Below are 25,648 nucleotides of genomic sequence, written 5' to 3'. Positions count from 1 at the left end.
TGTTTCTTATAAAACACTGACCAAGTAACCAGCAGACAATCAATCATCGAGACCAGTTTTCTTCGATCTTGTTTTATATATTCTTCTTTAAGTTCTTGAAACAATGGCGGGTCATGCCATAGGAATTGACTTGGGGACAACCTACTCGTGCGTAGCAGTGTGGCAGCAAAATCGTGTTGAGATTATAGTGAACGATCAAGGCAACAGAACCACTCCATCTTATGTTGCCTTCACTGATACTAAGCGATTGGTAGGAGATGCAGCACTTAACCAGATCATCAAAAACCCCACCAATACAGTCTTTGGTATGATCATCAATCTTATTCATCTCACATCCACAAATATATCAAATTCTAATTAAATAGTCCTTTTTTTTCTTTTCTTTTTTGAGAAGAATTAAATGGTCTTTCTTCTATAAATTGTATTATTATTTCCTGCAGCTGCGTTGTTTTACCTCTTTTTTCTTTCCTCAACAAATTCTTAATTATTAGGCTTCTGTATTGTGGTTTCGTAACTTTGGAAAGCCTGGGAATTATCCAGGTTATTTAAAGCTTTTGGAGATTGATTTAGGCCCTGCAGCTAATACTAAAGAAGCCACTAACACTTCTCGCGACACATTGTGGATATTCTCCATGTCATTAAGTTATAATTTTGCAAAAGAAAAGAAATAAGTGCCTCAAGTAGCACTCGTATTTTCTCAGTGTTAAAAGCTGGCACATCGATCGGTATGAAAATCATCCTAACTTTTTTCCTAACCGACAAACATTGTTGCTTGGCAAAGTTAATTGAACTGGCCGGTTTGTCTCGTGTATGTGTATTGCTTCGATATCGGATGTTTCATAAATGCCTGATTCTGTTCCACAAATTTGCCATTTGCAGATGCAAAGCGATTGATAGGTAGAAGATTTAGTGATGCATGTGTTCGAGTGATTTGAAGCTTTGGTCATCGAAGGTCCTAATGACAAGCCCATTATTGTTGTGAAAGACAAGGGCCTAGAGAAACATTTTGCTGCTGAAGAAATATCATCCATGGTACTCGCAAACATGCATAAAGTTGCTGAAGCCTATCTTGGATCAAGTGTAAAAAATGCTGTTATTACTGTCCCTGCTTACTTTAATGACTCACAACGTCAGGCTATCAAAAATGCTGCTAAAATCGCTGGCCTAAATGTGATTCGTATGATAAATGAACCAACTGCTGCAGCCATTGCTTACAGCCTCGACAAGAAAGCCGGTACAGAGGGCAAAAGAACTGTTATGATATTTGATTTAGGTGGTGGTACTATAGATGTATCACTACTGGTAATAGGTGATGGCGTCTTTGATGCGATGGCCACCGCTGGAGATACCCACCTTGGAGGTCAAGATTTTGATAACGAAATGGTGAAATATTGTGCCGAGCAATTCAAGAGGAAGAGTGATTTGGACGTTAGAGGGAACTCGAGAGCTCTTACTAGGTTGAAAAATGCATGTGAGAAGGCAAAGAGGAGACTGTCATTCACATCTTCAGTTGACATCGACATCGACTGTTTGGATCAGGGTATTGACTTCAATGCAACTATTACTGAAAATACTAGATGGAACCAGTGTTGATAAAATACTTTTTCTCAAGAGTTTAACCAAAGAAAGTATGATACATGACACGAAGATTTGCTAACGCAGTGTAAACCTCTCCACTGAGGAAACTTCACTGCGTGGCTTTTAACGTAGCCAACACGAAAAATCAATCCAATATTAAACACTAGAGTTTACAGAATACAAGTAGTGTTGTTCACAACAAACACCTTTTCTTAGCAACAAATGCTAACTTGTTTTACAACCATTCTAACTCTAGATTCAACATTCCAGGCAATCAATCTTCAGCCTTCCTTTCACTCAATTGAATCACTGATCTTGAGAGTGAATGTGAATGATTATGCAAAGTAACACATGAAACAATTAAAGAGGGTTTTTCGAAAACGATTTGAACAAAACAAGAAGTTCAAAGAGAAACCAATTTCAGCCGTCAAAAACCCTAACCAAAACTTTAGTTTTGAAACCTTTTTATAAGGGAGAAAAACTCCCCCTCAATCAAATCTTTTCTTGATAATTGATTAAGATAAATATAGAAAGATTTAAAACAGTTTTTGAATGTGCAATCGACACTTTCCTAACAAGGTCTCAAATTGATATGCATGTTAAAAACCATTTTAATGCATAAGGGATTATTGACTTAATACAACCGATATGCATATCAATTTAGATTTATACCAACCAATATGGAATGAATACACATTAAACTCAAGATCAGTGACTCGATTTGACTTGATCTTGTCTTCAAGAACCGATCTTGTGATCTTTCTCTTTGCTTCCTTGAAGCTCCGGTTTCCTCGTCGTAGTGGGAAATCATATGTTGAATGGTAATAGGCCAATGTACTTACAATCTCCCCTTTGGGCATTCCCATTCAACACATGATTTTTCATCTTTTGTCCTGCAAGTTAGGTTTCACAGATAAACACTAATCACTAAACAAAGGGTGCTACTTGGATTAAGGAATCAGTTTCCATCCTTTTCCGGATCCAAGTAGCCAAAATACGATTACTTAAGAATAATAATAGCAAGCATCCCAAGAGTATCTGTGCTTATGCACTTACACACCAAAAAAAACTTTTGTCCATCAAAAATTAAAAATGCAGAAACAGAAATAAGTAAGAAAAATCAAGTTACTTCTCCCCCTTTGAATGGGAGGGCACGTCAAATTCCTCACAAAGCTTGGTGACGGTGTCCAGAAATTTCTCTTCATCCATGGAATCCGAGCTTTCCTCTGGTGCGACAGGCTCCTGCATGGCATGGGATGGACCGGGAGCGTCAAACCCGGGAGGGTGGCGCTGCATGTTCCGGATCTCCTGTGTGAGAGTGGTCAGGGCATGACGAGTTCGAACCAGAAGAGAATGCATGTCGTCCATGTCCGTCGTGAGGCAAGCAATTCGCCAGTCAGCCACCAGAATCTGATCACGGAGACTTTCCAGAGAGACAGGAGGAGGAGGACTCCGACTGCGTGCACGGTGCATGCCGGGATGGAGAATCCCGGCTCTGGCAGCGGCCTGACGACCTTCTTCTGGAGGAGGCAGGCGGCGATGTCCTCCAAGGCGAGTTGTTTGCTGTGAGCGAACCATGGTGAGAGAGCAGTGGGTGAAAGAACCTGCACACAGAGACAACCAAGAGTAAAATCCGAGGGAGACAAGAGAGGCTATATGTAGTGAACAGTTAGGTTTAAGGAAGACCAAGGAACACACCGATTGGGAGAGCGGCTCAAATGGGGAGAGAAGTTATGACAATTTATTTTCCCTAGATATACGCATGCAGATAACTTCTCCCCCTCAACTTAGGCATAATCATTATGGAAATTAAGTGTAGGCAGATTACCATCAAGGAAGGAAACGAAGAGCCAAAATATATTCAGGGAATCTGCAAGTATATCAGAGGATCATTTCCTTTGCAAGTATCAAGGCAATGAATGCATAGGTCATATCGAGGAGAGAAAATATAGCGAAGTTTAATCACAGAGAGCACAGATCACTTAGTTGAAGGCACATAGTTCAGAGTACGAAGCATGATGTATTCTCTCAACAATAAGAATTGGTACTCATAGTTAGACCTTAAGGAGTAAACCTGTGATAGAAGTGAATATAACCATGATGTGGGGCTTAGAAAAGAGTTTAGTGTCATAGAGAAGGAGTGACGTAAGAGAACTAAAGTAAAGCTCATGAAATCTCCTAAGAAGGAGCAGGAATCATAGTTCCCAAGCACATGTTTTAGTGGAGTCAAAGATCTCCTTTATTTAGTGACAAATAGTACTCATGTAACAAGACTCTTCTCAGCAACTCCCAGAACAGATGTTCTTAGGGTACTAAGCATAACAAGGATGCTCCATGGAGAGAGTCTCGAGTAGTTGTCTGCATGATTTTATGTTACGTGCAAAGATCACTCACCAGCTCGTTTCTTGCAAACCTTAGAAAGTTCACCACAACTAAGGCCTGATTACTTTGAGAGATGGGATACAATTTTCCGTTCTCGTTTCTTACAAATCCTAGAAAGTTCACCACAACTAGGACCTGATTACTTTGAGAAGAGGGAATTAGTTATGTGAGCAAATGAAGCAGTTCGTCTACTTCACTGAATCTCATTTGACAGAAAACAAAAGGAAACATGCCACCACATAGGCTATAGGTGAAGATGCATAGTAGGGTTACTTGATTCAGTGACTAAACATGAGTACACAATTTCATTTGTCCAGAATAAGGCATGATAACATAAGATACATGACTGAAAATATGTACATTTCACTAGTGACTGTGATCAAGGGATACTAGGATCACAATTTTCTCAATCAATAGTGGACAGTCATCATTTTGCCTTAATGCTTAGAACATATCCCTAGGGCATTCCTCAACATTTCAAACCTAGCAGTGTCAAGAGGCTTAGTGAACAGATCAGCAAGTTGATTTTCAGTGGGCACAAAGCTTAACTCAAGTATGTTTTGTTCAACCAAATCCCTAATAAAATGATATCGGAGATCAATGTGCTTTGTTCGAGAGTGTTGAACTGGATTCTTAGTGATGTTAATAGCACTAGTGTTGTCACAGAAAATAGACAACTTACCTTGAGATATGCCATAATCATGAAGCATTTGCTTCATCCAAAGTATTTGTGTGCAGCAACTTCCAGCGGCAACATATTCAGCTTCTGCAGTAGACAAGGATATGCAGTTTTGTTTCTTGCTATGCCAGGCAACCAGATTGTTGCCAATGAAAAAACATCCCCCTGAAGTGCTTTTCCGATCCTTTAAATTTCCTCCCCAGTCAGCATCAGAGTATCCTGCAATTTCTACATTAGTGTCGAAGGTATAGAAAAGGCCACAATTAACTGTACCTGCCACATAGCGGATTATTCTTTTGACAGCGTCCAGGTGAGATTCTTTGGGGTTTGCTTGAAATCGAGCACACACACCCACACTGTAAGAGATGTCAGGTCTGCTGGCAGTGAGATAGAGCAAACTCCCGATCATACTTCGATAGAGAGTCGGATCAACTGATTTTCCTTCATGATCTTCGGTTAACTTGGTAGTTGTACTCATGGGATTGGTCACTGTCTTCTTGGAAGCAAGACCGAATTTCTTGATCAGGTTCTCAGCGTATTTTGATTGAGAGAGAAACAAACCTGTGTCTATCTGCTTTACTTGCAGTCCAAGAAAATACGTTAGTTCACCACACATGCTCATTTCAAATTCACTTTCCATGACAGATTGAAATTCTTTGACAAGGTATTTAGAAGTGGAACCAAATACAATATCATCAACATACACTTGGGCAATGATAATGTCATTTTTGGTTCGTTTCACAAACAATGTTTTATCTATGGATCCTCTAGCATACCCTTTTCCCACAAGATGAGTGGATAGTCTCTCATACCAGGCTCGAGGAGCCTGCTTTAGCCCATACAGGGCTTTCTTGAGCCGGTAGACATGATCTAGGTTGTGTGGATCTTGGAAACCTGGAGGCTGCTCTACATAAACTTCCTCCTGAAGAAATCCATTCAGAAAGGCAGTTTTGACATCCATTTGAAACAATTTGAACCGGAGATGACAAGCAATGGATAGGAGTAATCTAACAGATTCCAACCTAGCTACAGGAGCAAATGTCTCGTCAAAGTCAAGTCCTTCGACCTGTGAATATCCCTGAGCAACTAGTCTGGCTTTATTCCTAATCACGTTTCCTTTTTCATCGCTTTTATTTCTGAAAATCCACTTAGTTCCTATAACATTGCACTTACTAGGCCTTGGTACTAAGTACCATACATCATTCCTAGTAAACTGATTCAGTTCATCTTGCATGGCGCTAATCCAGTTATCATCCAACAAGGCTGCCTTAATATTTTTTGGTTCAATAATGGACACAAAACCAAAATGAGATATAATGTTCATGCTTACCAAATTTTCGGTAATGAAACACAGTAATACATTTTCTTCACTTACCTTAGAGGGACTTACCTGAACTGCAGCCTTTCTCCTTGTCATCGGACCATCTGTTAGATTGCCGATGATATCTTGAGTGGAGTGGTCTTTTTGAACTTGCTTGAACCCTCTTCTTTGGGTGGGAGCTGGTTCAAAAATGTTGTCATGGATTTCCTCTTCCTCTTCCTCAGATGATGTTTCAGTATTCTGTGAAGGTGTGACCGAGAAGGGTGAGGTATCTGCAAATGTTACTTCCTGTTTCACACATTGATCATCAATAGAAACATTAATGGATTCCATAACAACACGAGTTCTTTTATTGTAAACCCTATATGCTCTGCTGTTCAGAGAATACCCCAAGAACACACCATCATCACTTCTAGCATCAAACTTACCAAGGTGTTCTCTATCTCGTAGAATGTAACAAGGACTGCCAAAAACATGAAAGTGTTTAACATTTGGCTTCTTACCTTTCCACAGCTCGTAAGCAGTTTGATCATTACCTGGTCTAAGGAATACTCTATTTATTGTGTAGCAAGCAGTGCTGATCGCCTCAGCCCAAAAGTTTTTGCTTAAACCTGCAGCGTGTAGTAATACTCGAGCCATGTCTAGCAGTACCCTATTTTTCCTTTCCACTATCCCATTTTGTTGAGGGGTTATTGGAGCTGAGAACTCATGTGACACACCAAGCTCATGACAGTAGTTAGAAAAAAAGGCATTTTTAAATTCAGTTCCATTATCTGATCTTATTCTCACTAAACAGTTATTAGATGATTGTTTCTCAATGATTAATTTTTGACTCAAGTTCTTAAAGGACTCAAACGTTTCAGTTTTGTCTTTCAAGAAGTTTACCCAGGTGTATCTTGAGAAATCATCTACAACTACTAGTATGTAGCTCTTACCTCCAAGACTTTCAGATTGAGCTGGTCCCATGAGATCCATGTGTAATAGTTCCAATACTTGTGAGGTTGTCGCAGAATTTACCATTCTGTGAGGTGCCTTAGTTTGCTTTCCAACCTTGCAGTCTCCACACATCTTGTCAGTTTTACCTTTTAAATTTGGCAAGCCTCGGACACATTGTTTGGAAGATAATTTCAGCAAGTCCTGATAGTTGATATGTCCCATCTTTCTGTGCCAAAGTTCAAAGGTTTCCTCTGTGGATTTAACAGACAAACAAGACTGCAAACTAGAAGATTCATTTGCTTGAATATGATAACAGTTATCAACAGATCTCATACCTCCCATGATACCTTCACCTTTCTGATTTAGGACCAAACATCTCTGTTTGTTAAACCACATATCTTCATAGTCATCAGCCAAATGGTTGACGCTAATCAGATTTGCAGTTAATCCTTCAACAAATAACACATTTTTAAGGTTAGGTATACCTGGAGTGTTTACTGTACCTCGAGCTAGAATGTTAGCTTTCCTCCCATCTCCAAACGTGACTGATCCAGAGGTATTTTCATCCTCAAATGAAGTAAACCAGGTTTTGTCTCCAGTCATGTGTCTAGAACAACCACTGTCAACATACCAAAAATCTCGTCGTTTGTCAGCAAATGCAGTTAAAGCTACCAAACAAGTTGCCTCAATGTGAGAGCGTTGATGAATTTTGCTAGCACAAACAAAAAGACATGTATCATCAGTTTCACCAACAGGGGACCAATGATTTTTGCTTTTAATTTTTCTGGTCCAGACATCTTTTCTTCTTTCAGTTTGAGGATTCTTTTGAGAAACAATTTCAGTTAATTTGTTAATGAGTTCCTTTTGTTCTTTAAGCTCAACCTGTAAGGTTTCAACAGTACATTTTTCTTGAGAAAATTGTAAGTTTAAAAACCGTTCATTACATCTAGGTCTGATATGGCCAATCTTACCACAGTGATGACAAGTAGGAACAAAGGTTCTAGGGTTTGCGTACCTGTGTTGACCAGTGGGGGATTCTTGGTCAAGTTTTACCTGATGATGTTGGTTTGAATTACCTTCCCTTACACTTTTGACATGATCATCAAGGGAGACATCTATCTGCTCTACAGATGGTTTTGAGGCTCGTACGAATTTGGTGCTTTTAGAATCTTCTCCAGTGTATCCTAGCCCACATGTATCATGAGGAGCTTTTCCTGATCCAAGTAACTTGGACATGGAAGTGGAGCTGATATCAAACTTCATGAATCTTTCTTGAGTTAATTTTAACTCATGTTGTAGAGACTCATTTTTCGCTAACAGTTCCAAGTTCAGGGCTCTTTGTCCTTTAACATCCAGTTCTAGAAGTTTGATCTTGTTGAGATACTCATTCTTTTCAGTCTTCCACGTCAGTATCTTTTGGTCACCTTGTAGATCTGCCGATTCACTCACGAGTTTGCTTTTCTCCAGTTTCCATGCAGATTGTGAGGATTCGAATAGTTTCTCCACCTTTTCTTTTTCAGTCCTCAGGAAATCTACTTCTTTTTCCAAGCTCAAGTTTCTAATCAGAGTGGCCTTTGAAGCTTTGTAGAGTTGTTTGCAGCGAACATTTGTTTCATCATCATCAGAGAAATACTCATCACTTTCAGAATCAGGCAACAATGATGAGACAAGAGCCACATTTTCAATTTCTTGAGATTCATCATCACTCCAAGTTGAAAGGAGTGACTTGTTGTTGCTGTTTCCAAGCTTCCTATTTCCACAGTCAGTAGAAATGTGACCGAAACCACCACATTCATAGCATTTTGGTTTCCCTGAGTGATTTCCTTTGAAGTTTCCTCTTCCATTCTTACTATTGTAGTCACTGTTGTTACCACTGCCAATATAGTTATTCCTTCTGGGAGCATTCGTGTTTTTAGAGGAGTTCTTGCTTTTGAGAAATTTTTTGAATTCCTTCGTCAGTAGAGCAAGATCTAGTGATCCTTCTTCCTCTTCAATTTCTTTCACTGCTTTGAAGGCTACGCCCTTGTTTTTCTTCTCAGGTTTTAACCTCATCTCATAGGTTTTCAAATTTCCGATGAGCTCATCAAGTGGATAATCATCTATATCAAAAGAGTCCTCTATGCTCGTAACCTTTGAGTGAAATTTTTCCGGCAGAGCCCTGAGTATCTTTTTGACTATTTTATCTTCATCAAAAGGTGCTCCTAGACTGCGACACTGACCGGAGATTTTAAGAATTCTACCATGGAAGTCATCCACGGTTTCATCATCTGCCATAGTCATGGTTTCGAATTCAAAAATCAGTGCTTGCAGTTTCTGTGCACGTACCTTTTTATTTCCTTCGTATGTAATCTGTAGGAGATCCCATGCCTGCTTGGCAGTCTCACAATGACTTATCCTCAGTTTTTCCCGCTCCGATAGGGCTGTGAAGATGCTGTTCTTCGCTTTGAAATCTGCTTGCAAGTTACGAACTTCTTCCTCAGTCCAGTCCTTCCTTGGTTTGGGAGTGGTAGTGGAAGCGCCTTCTTCTTTTGCTTTTGTCATAGGTACACTCCAGCCATTTTCTACGATGTTCCACACGTGTTCATCTTGAGCATAGAGGTATGATTTCATGTAAATCTTCCATTGAGTGTATTTTTCACATCCACCCTCGAACCAGGGAGGACTATTTATAGATCCCCCAGCAGCCCTATCACGTGAATGTTCCATCTTTCCTGGGATCTCTAGAAGGTTCTAGAACCCGCTCTGATGCCAATTGAAAATACTAGATGGAACCAGTGTTGATAAAATACTTTTTCTCAAGAGTTTAACCAAAGAAAGTATGATACATGACACGAAGATTTGCTAACGCAGTGTAAACCTCTCCACTGAGGAAACTTCGCTGCGTGGCTTTTAACGTAGCCAACACGAAAAATCAATCCAATATTAAACACTAGAGTTTACAGAATACAAGTAGTGTTGTTCACAACAAACACCTTTTCTTAGCAACAAATGCTAACTTGTTTTACAACCATTCTAACTCTAGATTCAACATTCCAGGCAATCAATCTTCAGCCTTCCTTTCACTCAATTGAATCACTGATCTTGAGAGTGAATGTGAATGATTATGCAAAGTAACACATGAAACAATTAAAGAGGGTTTTTCGAAAACGATTTGAACAAAACAAGAAGTTCAAAGAGAAACCAATTTCAGCCGTCAAAAACCCTAACCAAAACTTTAGTTTTGAAACCTTTTTATAAGGGAGAAAAACTCCCCCTCAATCAAATCTTTTCTTGATAATTGATTAAGATAAATATAGAAAGATTTAAAACAGTTTTTGAATGTGCAATCGACACTTTCCTAACAAGGTCTCAAATTGATATGCATGTTAAAAACCATTTTAATGCATAAGGGATTATTGACTTAATACAACCGATATGCATATCAATTTAGATTTATACCAACCAATATGGAATGAATACACATTAAACTCAAGATCAGTGACTCGATTTGACTTGATCTTGTCTTCAAGAACCGATCTTGTGATCTTTCTCTTTGCTTCCTTGAAGCTCCGGTTTCCTCGTCGTAGTGGGAAATCATATGTTGAATGGTAATAGGCCAATGTACTTACAATTACTCGAGCCAAATTTGAACAATTGAAAATGAATTTCTTCAAGCAGTGTATGGAGCCTGTGAAAAAGTGTTTGAGTGATGCTTGCATGGACGCTGGGAATGTGGATGATGTTGTTCTTGCTGGTGGCTCTTCCAGAATTCCGAGGGTGAAAGAGCTATTGCAAGATGTGTTCAAAGGGAAGGAATTGTGTAAGGGCATCAATCCTGATGAGGCGATTGCGTATGGAGCAGCTGTTCGAGCTGCAGTCTTAAACGGGTGTGGGAATAAAAAAGGGAATAGGCTTCAAGATGCAGTCTTAACTCTTAAATGGGTGTGGAATACCAAATGGGAATAGGCTTAAAAACTTCACTCTCTCGGACGTCACACCTTTCTCACTTGGCACAGCAGTTTGTAGGGTTCATTATGATCATGATCGTAATCATGATCTTCCAGAATGTTATGAGATGTCAGTTTTGATTCCAAGAAACAGCAAAGTTCCCTTCAAGATGAACAAGTACTTTACTACCAAATCTGACAACCAAGATAGCATGTTGAATTCATCAAACACTAGATCTTGAAGCATTTCTGATTTGTACCTCCACTTTCTGGATAAAGTACTTGTCCTTACTGCCTCCTTACGCGGCAAACGTGACAAAATCTTTTCTGTAACATCATCTGGCAAACTACTAAATCCATCCTCAGTACCAGCACACTCTAACTTGATCACTGCAAAGGAGGAACGAATATATACTTGGGAAAGCACTCGAACATGATCTAGCTAGGAATTATTCTGAATATATTGCTTGATATATCTCAAAGGAATTAGAACATAACTAAGTGATGACCCGGATCTCTTGGCAGAGCTTCGTCTAGATCTAGTTATGTCCGGGACTCTTACTTTACTTTTGACTGTTCTTGTTTTCCTGTGTCTATGACTTTGTACAAAAGGCTTTTCTTTGCTTTATCTAAGCATCTGATAAGGTGCTCGTCCATTTATTCCCTAGTGAGCTGTTTTCCTGCCCTGGCTTTTTGGGCTTCCAAAAAAAAAAAAATGATAGAGAGAGAGAGAGTCCAAATGAAGATTATACTTTAATCGGATGCTTGTGTGTGGAATTATTTTGATTCATTTAAGGGTTTTGAATCTAGGATACAAGACCGAACCTGTGGTGAGCTGCATTGTTGCAACGTCGCTGAACATAAGCCCAGTTGACATAGACAAACCTCTTCTGACTCACCCGTGTTCAAGTGTATTGGGAATCTAGAGCTCGATCGAAATAGTAGGGAAATAGTTACAGATGTACTTTCTATTACTAAAACTAATGAGTAACAGCTAGGCAAATTTCACATGTCATATACAAAAAATATTTTCTAGTACTCCATTTATTGAGTAATGGAGCCGTCGTGTCAGCTCTAAGGAGAATGCATGCAAAGTGCATTGGTACCTTGGCTGAAGTGCTGAACAAGCTAGAGTCGCTCTGCATTTGTTCAATGACTGCTCATCATTTATTTGCATGTCAAAGATACACAGCCATTGAAACCATCTATTTAAGCTGAGAAGCGAGAAGGGTTTCTGATGATGAACCGACATTGTTATTACATTAAAGAGACTGCTACTACACCCAAATTTTTCTTACTAGCTTCGGACCTTTCATTACTCTGACAGAAAAAGTAACCTGATACATATTTCGTAATCAAGTTCAACTAATAATGACAGTGCATGGAATTCTTGATATAAAGACTTTAAACTTGTACCAAAAGGGACAACTCCTAGCCAAATTCATTTCTACAGGAAGTCCAGAACCTCTTAGCTGCTTCAATTCGTTGATGAATTATGGGTCCAGGAGAATAATCTCTGCATGCTTTGATTCACGTTTAAACTGGAGTAGCTCTATTACTAGTTTCGGAAAACCATCCACAGAAGCAGGCTTAGGAAATTGAGGAGGTGTGATAGTCATTCTCTCAAGCAGAGGTGAACTTAAAAGTAGAAATCTGATGAAATCTAGTTCAGCTTTAACACCAGAGAATCAGAGATGTCAGTTATTTTCACAAGTCTCAGTTGAGAAAGTGTGCAATTGTAGCTCACATCTAAACAAGAAGATTTCTGTTCATCGACAACACTGGGTGTCCTTGTGAGTTTCTTTCTGCGATCCATCTACAAAAGGTCTATAGCATTAAAACTGGAAGTTTTGGCAAACAGTTGTCTAAACTAATATGACAGTTTACCGTAAAGTTGGTATAAATTAAATTTTAAGTCAACAGAATCAACTCACAAGAATTTCTAATTCCTGTAGAGCAGGGGAGCTTCTCAGAATGCATAGAGCAGTTAGAATTGCATCCGGATCATCAAAGCATATGTCTATAGAAAGAACATTCAGATATTCACATGGTTCAGGAAGCTTTTCAGGCAAGGCACCAAGAGACAAATACTGATCAATGCACAAAAGAACATACTTAGTTATTATGGATCAGATTCCAATGGCAATGTCAAAGATCATTAGATAAACGTATGAAATTGGCTAGCAAATATATTACATTTAAAAAATGCGACTTAATTGCGAGCCTTCAAATATGAGAGAGGTGATCAAAAATCTTGAGCAAATTGCTAGAACTGCCAGGAACCCATCTTTGGTGAGGAGCTTCAGTATAGATGGTCACATAGATTGAAGCATCAGTAAGATTTAGGGTACTTTTAAGATTGACAACATCAAAGACACCTAAAATATCTAAAAATTTGACATTTGGTGCATCAATATTGAGAGTGGTGACACCAACACAATGTTGCAATATTAATCTCTCAAGCAGAGGACTGCAACATATCAAATCTTCAAACACATGTTGGGCCATGGTGATGCCCACAAGTTGGAGGCTCTTCAAGCTCCTGAATCCTTTGAACGTTGACGGAGGTTTGAGCCAAACCTCAGTTAAATTTGAATCCAGAAGAAAATATTTAGTTAACTCCAAAAGAACGACATCTTGACAAGAAAACACACATAATGGAATGTGGTATTTAGATACCCAGAGACAAAGTACCAACTCTTTGATAGAGTTTCTTTATAGATGAGTAAGCCATCGATCAATATCTCTGGTGGCTACCCTGTCAGCAAGGAGCTGGAACTTGCGTATGATGCCGATATGAAGTAAGAGTATATGATCAACCATGTTCGCAAAGGTTGTTTGGATTTGATCATCATAATCATCGACCTCCCGATTTTGGCTTTCCCTCCAGTCATATTCATTAAATTTTAGATCTTGAAGCATGGCCGATTTGTACCTCCAATTGCTGGATAAAACACTTGTCCTCACTGCTTCCCTAAGCGGCATACATGAAAAAATCTTTTCTGTGACATCATTTGGTAAACTGCTAATTCTGTCCGACTCCATCTTCAGCACCAGCACACTAAATTAGACTCCATCACTGCAAATGAGGAAGGGATATATAGTTGGTACAATACTTGAATATGATGCTACTAGGAATTCTTCTGAATTGCTTAATATATTGCTTGATATACCTCAAAGGAGTTAGAACACACCTAAGCGTCAACCTGGATCATGGCGGAGCTTCGTCTAGATCTATTTCTGTCCCAGAGTCTACTTTTGACTGTTCTTGTTCTCCTCTTTGTATCATGAAGGCCTTTTCTTTGCTTTATGCCCTTTTGTGAGCTGTTTCCCTCCTGCCCTGGCATCTTGGGCTTTTTTAAAACCGAAAAGAAAAGGAGTACGTCCTGTGCCATTTTATAAACCTGCCCAGTATCAACAAAAGGAGTACCATAACCCTCTGATGACTTTCGACTCTTACATGAAAAGTTAGATAGGCAGATGAAATCAGGTGGCAGTTCCACCATCCAATACCATGCCTAAAAAGAAGGGTAAGCACATTTAGCAATGTAGTGAGCTACATTCTTGCAACTTCAATGAAAGTAAGTCCAGGTGACAAAGATAACCCTTTCTAACTCTCTAGTGTTTAAGTGTATTGAGAATCTAGAGCTGGATCGAGATAGAAAGCAAACTATTACAGAGGAGTGTTCTATTACCACAACTAATTGAATAATACTAGCCCAATTTAACCTGTCATATACAAAAGAAGTTTTCAAGTATATACAATTTAACGTGGAGTCTTCGTGGTCAGCTCTAAGGAGAATGGGAAGTGCATTAGTGCTGTGGGAACAACAAGTCAATGGTGCTCTGCATTTGTTCAATGACTTCTCATCTATTATTTGCATGTCAAAGGTGCAAAGCCATAGAAATTCAGAAACAAACAAAACCATCTAATTAAGCTGAGAAGCGAGTAGGGTTTTTTGATGATGAAACGACATTGAAATTACATTAGAGACTGCCACACCCAAATTTTTCTTACCAGATTTTGTTCGGACCTTCCATTGTTCTGACAAAAGATATAACTTGATACATCATTTCATAAGTAAATTGAACTTAATAATGACAGTGGAAATCTAAATATTAAATACCGTCAGTGTAAGGTACAACTCCAAACCCAAATTCATTTCCACCAGCAGTCCAGAACCTCAAAGCTGCTTCAATTCATTGATGAATTATGGGTCCAGGAGAATTATCTCTGCATGCTTTGATTCACGTTTAAACTGGAGTAGCTCTTTTACTAGTTTCGGAAAACCATCCGCATAAGAAGGCTCGGGAAATCTACCAGGCATGACAGTCATTCTCTCAAGCAAAGGTGAACTTAAAAGTAGAAATCTGATGAAATCTAGTTCAGCTTTAACACCAGAGATCTCAGTTATTTTCACAAGTCGCAGTTGAGAAAATGTGCAATTGTAGTTGTCATTCACACAAGGAGAGTTCAGTTCTTCAACAATAGAGTGTATCCTTGGGAGTTTCTTTCTCTGATCCACCTACAAGATGTCTATAGCATCAAAACTTGAAGTTTTGACAAATAGCTGTCGAAACTAATTATATATTTTACAGTAATTTAAAGTCAGCAGAGTCAACTCACAAAAATTTCTAGTTCTTGTAGAGCAGGGGAGCTTCTCAGAAGGCATAGAGCAGTTGGAATTGCATCCGGATCATCGAAGCATATGTCTATAGAAAGAGCCTTCAGATGTTGACATGGTTTAGTGAGCTTTTCTGGCAAGGCGCCCAGAGACAAATACTGATAAAGAACACAAAAAATTTAATTAGTATGGTTAAATTCAAATGACAATGTTGAGGATCAAGTAACAAATTTGCAAGCACATTACATCTAAAAAGTGCCTCCTAATTTCAAGCCTTCGAATGTGAGGTAGGTGATCAAAGATCATGAGCAAATTGCTAGAACTGCAGGCAGGAATCCAACCGGCTGGAACTCCTATTGGGTCATTACCGATGCCCATCCAAATTTCAGCCTCAGTAATACTTGAGGCACTGTCAAGGTTAACGACATCAAACTCACCTAAAACTTCCAAATATTGGAGATTGGGTGCATCAATTCTGAGACCGGTGACACCGTCACAACTTAGCAATGTTAATCTCTCGAGCAGAGGACTGCAACGAATCAAATTTTCAAACGCATCTTGGGCCATGCCGACATGATGGAGTTGAAGACTCTTCAAGCTCTTGAACCCTTTGAATGTTGACGGAGGTTTGAGCAAACACTCGAGTAACTCCAAACGAACAAGACCTTGACATGAAAACAGAGAGAATGGAATGTTATATTCCTGGACTATCCAAAGATTAATTATCAACTCTTTGATAGAGTTTCTTGATAGATGAGTAATCCATCGATCAATATCTCTCGGGGCTACCTGATTCATAGTACAGCGTAGTATGAACTTGCGTATGGGGACAATATGAACTAAGAGCACATGATCAATCATGTTCACAAACTCTCGATTTGTTCTTTCCCTCCAGTCAAATTCATCAAATTCTAGATCTGGAAGCATGGCCGACTTGTACCAAGATAAAAAACTGACCCACTGTTGCTGATTGCCAGCTCGGCCCAAGGGATAACTTGGCTGACGTCATGTCATGGCGTTTGGTGGAGTGAGACGCGCTAAGCAAGGCGCGTGTACTCACTTCGGTCCAGAAATATGGAGTCGATAATATTGTACCTGCGTTAAGGGCTTGTTTAATTCCCAATTTCGTACCAAGGTTAGGTTTTTCCACCTACTGCATGTCCTACCCGTATTTGACTAAAGATTATCGCCTACAAGTATGAGTTTAGTCAACAAAATATTACTTTTCAAATTTTGATTAATCATATTCTTTGACATTTTTTTTATTCATTAACCTTAGCAAATTACTTCACAACAAAATTTAGCAATTTTTTCTCTAGAATAAATATATTTTGGAATTACATTAGGACTATATTTAAGGCGCATGGCCTTCTATCAGGCTAGACAATAGTGTAGTTATCAATTTTATATTTTCGAAATTTTGATTTGACCTTATTTTTTCTAACGAAACATGTGACACGTCCTTGATAAGAAAATTTTAACTAAATAATGACGGTGGAACTTTTGATAGAAATTGTTAAAACGTTTGAGACATAATTAAACATGCATTGTAAAGACTAGTACCAAAGAGTACAACTACTCCAAGCCTCATATTCATCTTTGCAAGCAAATGTTGTTAGTTGCTACTATCATTGATGAATTACGGATCCAAGTAGATTATCTCCCCACGCATTGATGAGCGCCTAAACGGAAGCAAATCTTTCACGTACTAGTTCTGAAGAATAATTGACATGAGACTTAATGGTCATTCTTTCAAGAACCAGTGAACTTAAAAGTAGAGATTTGATGATATCTAATTCAGCTTTTACACCAGAGCTCTTGGTTATTTTCACAAGTCGCAGTTGAGTAAATGTGAAATTGTAATCGTTATCCGACATGACTTCAATTCTCCAAAGATAACTCCTTTAATCATTTGGCGGGCATTCAGAAGGTCCATAACATCAAATCATATGAAGTACAATAAAATTTGATATGTAGACTGACTTCATAAATTAGTACACTTCACTTTTGTGTTAAATTAATTTACCTCTATATTTAACAAAGTGTATTTGATGTATCAGTACCATAAAATTTTTCTAAATGAAATTTGTGTAAACTGGTTTACAATTTTGTACCAATTTATTTATAATTATAACCATTCACAATGCTGTTTCTTGTTGTTGGAGAAACTATTTCTTATTTTTCAATAAACCAACACTAGGATAATTGCCAAACAACAATTTAAAAACTTGGGGAGGTGATGATTTAGTTGCAGTGAGCAGCAAAGGATTACTACAGGCAACGTTTCTTTCTCGCCATTTAGTCCTGAAGAAAAATCCATTAAGGGTCCTCAACTCTTCAATTAGAGAAGTTAAATCCGAGAAAGATGAACCACCTTCTTCAACAGCCCTGCTTGCCATCTCTCCAAGCGCTTTAGCTCTGTTTCTCATTTTCTCTGCATCATCACCCTCCATGATTCTTGTCACAGCCTTCTCCATGGCCTCCCTCTTCACACTGGCCTCACTCTTCAAACTTGCAGCAACAAATGAAACCCATTTTTCAGCACCAATAGCAACCCCAACACGGAGTATCTAGGTCATACTGCTTTGTGCTCAAGAATCAACACTTGAGGAGTCCAATCTCTTATAATCAGTCCCTTACCTTCCATTCTCTTCTCAAATCCTTCAGGGAACCACTTTTCTATCTCTTTCTTTTGTTTCTTCACAACCCAAATGAAGTCCTGTCCAGAAGCCTCAAGGCCTGCTGCAATTTCTAGGAGCTGACAATCAGCAAAGTTGATCATGCTTCCGAAACATGCATATACAACCGAATTGGGTTTCTTAGAATCAAGCCACTAGAAAGTGATAAAGCAACAATTTATGAAAGCAGAAAGACTGGAGATATTAGTCTAAAATTTGACGATCACAAAAAAAGTGACATATATCTAGAAAATATCAGGATAAACAAAAATTTTAGAAGATGCAATAGCTCTAGAGAAACAAGTACCAGTGGTACTAAATTTGTTGTAGAAGAACCAACATATCCAATTACTGAAGAAGAACTAGAAGTTGAAAAAGTAAATATATCTTGCATATTTGAAAAAATTTCCTCATTTTCTTTTTAATATTGATGTCAGTTCCTCCAAATTCTTTGAAGTAGCAACTACAGATTTTTATGGCCTTATGTTTCAATTTTGACAAGGCTTTCATAGTGACTATAGAAAATAAAAAAACACAGCCTTTAATTTGGAAGCTTTAGATGTCAACTGCTATATCATTTGACACTCAGGGAGGGCAAGATCCGGTATTATTGTACTGCCTTGTTGTGCCGGAAAGTCTCTAGTTGGTGTTTCTGTTGCCTCTAGGATAAGAAAGAGCTGCCTTTGTTTAGCCACAAATGTTGTTTCTGTTGATCAGTGGGCTTTTCAGTTTAAGTTGTGGTAGACCATCTGAGATGCACAAATTTTTGTGGAATATTTGAAGAAAGAAAACTCAAAGAAAAATCAAGGGGTGTGTTTATTCTGAAACTTCTCACTTTTGAAGTTGAGCATAAAGGAGTAGCAATAATAACAACATGGGAGGGGTTCAGACAACACGAAAGTTCTAAAAGGATAAGCTTGTTATTATAACAGAAAGCCTTAGAGAGTGAAACTCTAGTACAACGCCATCAACGTGAACGGAAACAAGATCTCTAGTGATCGGTGGTGGTGGCTTTGCGTATACTGGCATGGAACTGTCGAGGGATTGTGAGTAATTCAAGAAGGAGAGCCACTAATGGATTTAATCCGACAAGAGAAACCAAAAATCATCTTCCTTTCAAAGACTTTATGAGACAAGAATCAGCTAGAAACCCTACGTATCAAAGTTGGTTTCGATAACTGCTTAGGTTGGCCAAAAGGGGATGACAATCAAGGTATAGCATTCTTGTGGATGAATGATGCACAGGTACGAATCCGAAACTACTCTGCACGTCATGTAGATGCAGCCATTGGAGTAAGTGGAGCACCAAATGAGTGCCGGATTACTGGCATATATGGCTATCCATACACAGCAGACAGTCATCAAACATGGGACTTGATGAGACAACTCGCAGCCCAGTCAACGCTGCCTTGGCTAATTATAGGTGACTTTAATGAGATAGCTAATAATTCAGAGAAGACGGGAGGTGTAGCTCGTCGACATACACTCATCCAAGCCTTCAAAGAAGCGATGATGGACAGTTCCCTGATTGATATGGGATACTGTGGCAGCCCGTACACATGGTCTGACTATTAAACGAAAGAGAGACTAGATCAAAGTCTGTGGATTGTGGAGCTACAAGGTCTGTTCCCGTTGTCATAAACCACCCACTTGGCTTCAAGTTCCTTAGACCACAGCACTCTCCTAGTCGATATTAGTGAGACTCCACTACTGCGATCTGGTAAGCGAAGGTTTCCCTTCAAATTTGAGTAGTACTGGGCCACTCATAATGAATGTGAAGCAATAGTTCAACGGGGATGGCAGCATGAAGTGAATGGAGACCCAATGCATCAAGTTTGCCAACGTATAAAGCACATAGGGAAAGAGCTTACAGAATGGCAGAAAAAAACCTTTATGTTTCGTCAAGTGGAGATGCGAACCGTCAGGGATCTTTTAGATGAACTACTGCACAAACCCTATGATGCAGATGACCACAATGAAAAGAAAGCTTTGCAAGCAAATTTCCAAGAATTACTCACACAAGAGGAAACTGTTTGGATTCAACAATCTCGGGCCTTATGGTTGAAGGGGGAGATAGAAATATTGCGTACTTCCATAGACGAGCATCAAACTCAAAGCAGCAAAACAGAATTTTGGGTCTGTTTGATGTTGACAATTGGTGGGTGAGTGAAGCCTCTGAGGTTGAAAAAGTGATTAGTGATTATTACAAGGGGCTCTTTTGTACTGAAAGAGTTAATGCACGAGAACTTGAGCTTATCCTCAATACAATTCCACAAAGAGTCACCAGAAGCATGAATGACAAGTTATTAGCTCCATAATTTGATGAAGAAATTCGTACGACACTATTCCATTTGCATCCATCTAAGGCACCTAGCCTGGATGACATGTCACCCTTTTTCTTTCAGAAGTATTGGAGTACAGTAGGTCTAGACGTATGCACAACAGTGAGACATTTTATATCCTCTGGAATGTTGCTTAAAGAGGTAAATTTTACACATATTACTCTTATCCCTAAGGTCAAGAGCCCGAGACATATGTCGGAATAGCTTTATGTAATGTACTATACACAATATGCTCCAAAGTGCTGGCAAACAGGTTGAAACGGATTTTAGGTGATGTTATTTCACCACTACAAAGCGCAATTGTAGCGGATCGGTTAATTTCAGATAACATTTTGGTAGCAACGGAGGTAGCACACCATTTTCACAACAATCGCAAAGGAGGGGATGGTCATTTTTCCCTAAAACTAGACATCAGTAAGACGTATGATAGATTGGAATGGCCTTTCCTACAGGCTATGCTTTTGAAACTAGGCTTTGCAACAGAATGGGTGGATTTGATCATGGCTAGCATTTAGATAGTCTGTTTGGCTCCAGTTTTGTAGGGCTGGTCAACAGTCTCTTTTGTGTGAAATGTGATTGTGCGGGCGTGCCAGCACCATGGGGTGCAATCGTCGGGGGTGTCTCTTGACTTGACTTCTTATCGAGCGACTGAGGACGAGGAGAGCACCAATTTTGTCACCGGGTTCTTTTCTATACCTTGTGAGTGAGGACTTTTGTTTGGTCTCTTCGCGACACCGAATCGATACTCAAAGTTGCAGATTGAGCAGAGCAATCACTGGGAAGTAGGAAAGAAGCAGGGGTGTTGCTAAAGCGTGACTCTAGCTTTGCTGGTTTGCGTGGGCGTTACCATTGCTTCATTGGTTCAACTGACGTTAGTGGCAGTCGGCTTATGGGAGACTGGGACTGGATCGCGGTCCTTGGTCCTAAAGCTTATCTTTAGCTTCGCGAGGTTTGCAAGGGCCCGACTCGAGCTTGTCTACTGATTGAAAGGAAGTTGAGGGATAAGTTGCTGCAGAGAGACTTAGATAATCTGTAGAGATTAGTTGATTGATTGGGAGTCCTTCTTTTCTCGTTCTAGCCTCGGATATAGGCTATTATGTGAATTCTCGATCCTCATAAAAGTGAAGAATATTCTATTATGGACTAGAGGTGTCTGACCTGTAAAAGCATTACTCTCTGAGAATCTTGGTTGTCGTTGTAGACATATAATTTATTAAATGTCTGTTACTCTGGATATAATTAAATGGATTAATTTCAGTTTGTCCCCCTGAGGTTTGGGGGTGTCATCATTTCACCCCCTGTACTTTCAATTTTGAATTTTTACCCCCTAAACTTTCCAATTTCAATCAACCGTGTCCAATTTCTACTATTCCGTCCAAATTGGACGTTAAGTTTGACTTTTGAGGGCTAAAATGGTCATTTCAACATAAAAAATTTAAAAAAATTTAAAATTTAAAAAATAATTTATTTATTTTTTTCTGTTTTTTTTTTTTTACCTTCTGTTTCTTCATTTTTTTAAAAAAATTTTTAATTTATTTATTTATTTTGTCTTCAACCTATACACCACAAGTTATAATAGGTTTATAAAAACAAAAAAAATACTCTACGTGGTTGAAAGCCGCTCATTGGTCTATGATATTTGTGATATATCTCTGATAAAGTGAAGAATTTTAGGATATATCCCCAATAAAGTGAAGAAATATTTGTAAAAAATAATTTTACACTTTATCTGTAAATAAATATCTGTATATCCCAAATAAAGTGAAGAAATATCTGTGTAAAATCATTTTTGGTCTACGATATTTGTGATATATCTCCAATAAATTGAAGAATTTTATGATATATCCCCAATAAAGTGAAGAAATATCTGTAAAAAATGATTTTACACTTTATTTATAAATATCTGTATATCCCTAATAAAGTGAAGAAATATCTGTGTAAAAACATTTTTTACAGATATTTATTTACAGATAAAGTGTAAAATTATTTTTTACAGATATTTCTTCACTTTATTTGGGATATATCCTAAATTCTTCACTTTATCGGAGATATGTCACAAATATCGTAGACCAGCGAGCGGCTTTCAACTACCTAGAGTATTTTTTTGTTTTCATAAACCTATTATAACTTGTGGTGTATAGGTTGAAAACAAAATAAAATAAATAAAAAAACGAAGAAACAGAAAAAAAAAAAAAAAAAAAAAAAAAAAAAAGCAAAGAAACGGAAAAAAAAAAACTGAAAAATAAAAAAAAAAATTTAAATTTTTTTATGTTGAAATGACCATTTTAGCCCTCAAAAGTCAAACTTAACGTCCAATTTGGACGGAATAGTAGAAATTGGACACGGTTGATTGAAATTGGAAAGTTTAGGGGGTAAAAATTCAAAATTGAAAGTACAGGGGGTGAAATGATGACACCCCCAAACCTCAGGGGGGTAAACTGAAATTAATCCTAATTAAATTATGGGTAAAGTAAACTGCTTATTGGGTACGGTCGGCTGAGATATGTTACTTAAACATATCTTTGCGAGTACCTTCTAAATGTGGCTCATATAGTCATGATGATATATTCATGTTTCTCTGCAAAGGTGACCATTGTACTCTCTGAACCCTACGTGGACAGGGAATCTTAATGATCATTTGTAGTGGACTTGTGGAATATGTGCTTCGTATGAGCCTTTGTACGGTATCCGCCAAGAGCTTGCGGTTTGGGCCCTTGGTATCGGTCCGTGGTGCTAATCTTTCCTAGGACACAGCCCAAAGGTACTTTTGGGCTCAAACACATTCAATTACTCCTTCTTGGTGAATGGCAAAGTTAGCGGCTATGTTAGACTATCACGAGGCATAAGACAAGGTGTCCTTTTGTCACCGTATATATTCATCTTATGTGCTGAAGGTTTATCAAACCAATAGTGGATTCAGGGAATTGTTTTAGCCCCTACTGCACCAAGGCTACACCATCTTCTCTTTGCAGATGATAGCTTCCTCTTTGACACATCTAATGAAGAAGAATGTCAGCATTTTCGGAATGTACTATCCATGTATGAAGCAGCTTCAGGACAAAAGATTAACCTGTAGAAAAGTGAAGTAGCTTTTAGTAAAAATGTCGACCTTAATATACAACATCAATTGGCCAGCTTGTTGGGAGTACAGAGGGTCAACAAACACGAAAGATACTTAGGGCTACCTACATTTGTGGGGAGAACAAAGACCGCAAGATTTAGCTACTTAAAGGAAAAACTTAGCAATAATGAGCAAAACTGTTGAGTGGAGTGGGCAAAGAAATTCTAATAAAAGTAGTGGCACAGACAATACCAAACTACGTGATGAATTGCTATAGATTACCTATTGGGTTGTATGAAGACCTACAACAATTGTGTGCAGGCTTTTGGTGGGGTGACTCGGATGAAAACCAAAAAATACATTGGAGGTCTTGGGATAGGCTATGTGTACCCAAGAAAGAGGGTGGAATGGGTTTCAAAAATCTACATTGGTTTAATTTAGGTATGCTGGAAAAACAAGGTTGGTGTATAGTGAAGAATCCAAATTCACTCATTGCAAAGCTTTATCAAGCCATCTATTTCCTCAATGATGACTTTCTACATGTAGAGCTAGGTGATCAACCCTCATTTCTATGGAGAAGTATTTGGGAAGGGAAGGCAGTATTGTCTCAAGGTCTCCGATGGTAAGTAGGAAATGGTCAGAGCATTAATATATGGAGGGATCCATGGATTCCAGATTCCTGTCCACGTTGCCCTTTATTGCTGCAGCCAAGAGACGCTCCTAAACAGGTATGTGAACTGATCAGCCCACAAACTCTGTGTTGGGATGTTGAAAAAATTGAGCAGTGGTTCTCACCAGTGGACTGAAACCTAATACTAAGTATACATCTTAGTAGGAGAGCCCCAAGAGATAGGCTGGTTTAGCATTTTAATACCAAAGGTACGTTTAATACAAAGAGCACATATTATGTTGCAAGAGACATGGCATTAGGTCTGGTACTTGCTCCTCCACGACCCACGAATATATATTCTAAGCTATGGTTAGCTATATGGAATGCCAAAGTCCCAAATAAGGTAGCTTTACAGGTCTGGAGATCATGTGAAAATATATTACCAAACTGTATATGCTTGAGTTCGAAAGGTTATATGGGGGACCAAACTTGCCCAATCTGTGCAACAGGAGTTGAAGACAATATTCATGTATTTGTCAGGTGCACTTATGCCCAAGAAGTGTAGGCAGCAGTGGCTATTCCACTGCCTTCACCAAGTATTACGGAGTTGAAAGATTGACTTCTACATCTTGTACACAGTGTAGGAAAGGATGTTTTCACGAAGGTCATGATGATAATATGGGGCATAGGGAAAAATAGAAATTCTCAAAGTTTGGGAAAATAGCAAACAACACCCTCATGATGTAGTACTAATGACCACAGGGTGGTTGGAAGACTTTGTGAAAGCAAATAGCAGCGAACAGCAGCAAGTCACAAGAAATAAAAGTTGGAAGAAGCCACCAGAAGGCTGGCTAAAATGCAACATTGATAGGGCATTTAAAATACAATCTGACCAAAGTGGAGCTGGGATTGTATTCCGAGACTCGAGAGGACAGTTCCGAGCAGCAACTGTTAGACCATTGCATAGCATCACAACACCATTCCATGCCGAACTACAAGCATTGTACGAAGCAGTAAGAATGGCTGTAGGTATGAATTAGAACCGAGTTATTTTCGAAACTGACTGCTCCATGGTAGTTGCTGCACTGAAACAAGAAGAAGATGACCTCTATATACATGGCTACCTGATCGAAGATGTTAAGGAGCTCTTACGCACTAATGTGGAGTTTAAGATAAACTTTGCTTCATGTTAAGGTAGCCCATAAATTATCTAGTAAAGCTTGTAATAGTGATAGCCAAACATGGTTTGGTTCTGCTCCCGACTTTCTATGGGATGCCATTCTAAACGAGTATACTTGTTGATTTATTTTAATGAAATCCAATTTTCAAAAAATAAAAAAAAATAATAATAAAAAATAAAGGAGTGGCAATTTAATTACATGTGCCAAAATGTAGCATTTCTTGTCAAGCCTGTCAATGTTGTTATGTTGGTTTTGCCTTAGTTCAGTGTATGCTTGACTACTTTATTCTCAGATTAGTGGAGCATAACCTTTGTGTTTCAACTTTCAAT

General features: G+C 38.7%; 1 protein-coding gene and 1 pseudogene across 5 annotated transcripts; one reads left to right on the top strand and one right to left on the bottom strand.

The window, feature by feature from the left end:
* Positions 1–103: 103 nt before the first annotated feature.
* On the top strand, positions 104–11,064 carry LOC112170722 (annotated as a pseudogene).
* Positions 11,065–12,065: 1,001 nt separating this feature from the next.
* On the bottom strand, positions 12,066–16,394 carry LOC112172680 (F-box/FBD/LRR-repeat protein At1g13570). 5 transcript variants are annotated; one of them, XM_024310124.2, is made up of 7 exons: positions 15,694–16,394; positions 15,450–15,605; positions 14,950–15,348; positions 13,996–14,226; positions 13,019–13,901; positions 12,757–12,912; positions 12,071–12,638 (listed from the first exon to the last, which is right to left on the bottom strand). In XM_024310124.2, the coding sequence occupies exons 1-3, from the start codon at positions 16,372–16,374 to the stop codon at positions 15,034–15,036; spliced, it is 1,152 nt and encodes a 383-aa protein (XP_024165892.1). In that variant the 5' UTR covers positions 16,375–16,394; the 3' UTR covers positions 12,071–12,638; positions 12,757–12,912; positions 13,019–13,901; positions 13,996–14,226; positions 14,950–15,033. The 5 variants fall into 5 exon arrangements, 4 of the variants coding, with proteins under 4 accessions (XP_024165887.1, XP_024165888.1, XP_024165892.1 ...); XM_024310128.2 differs by having other exon boundaries at positions 13,996–14,208; XR_002925326.2 differs by having other exon boundaries at positions 12,072–12,638; positions 13,996–15,348; positions 15,694–16,112; positions 16,237–16,394.
* Between the last annotated feature and the right edge of the window lie 9,254 nt (positions 16,395–25,648).

The sequence above is a fragment of the Rosa chinensis genome, chromosome 6 (genome assembly GCF_002994745.2).
Source record: "Rosa chinensis cultivar Old Blush chromosome 6, RchiOBHm-V2, whole genome shotgun sequence".
In the NCBI taxonomy this organism is placed as follows: domain Eukaryota; kingdom Viridiplantae; phylum Streptophyta; class Magnoliopsida; order Rosales; family Rosaceae; genus Rosa; species Rosa chinensis.
The sequence above is the reverse complement of the archived record's forward strand: the minus strand, read 5'-3'. Positions and strand labels throughout refer to the sequence as shown.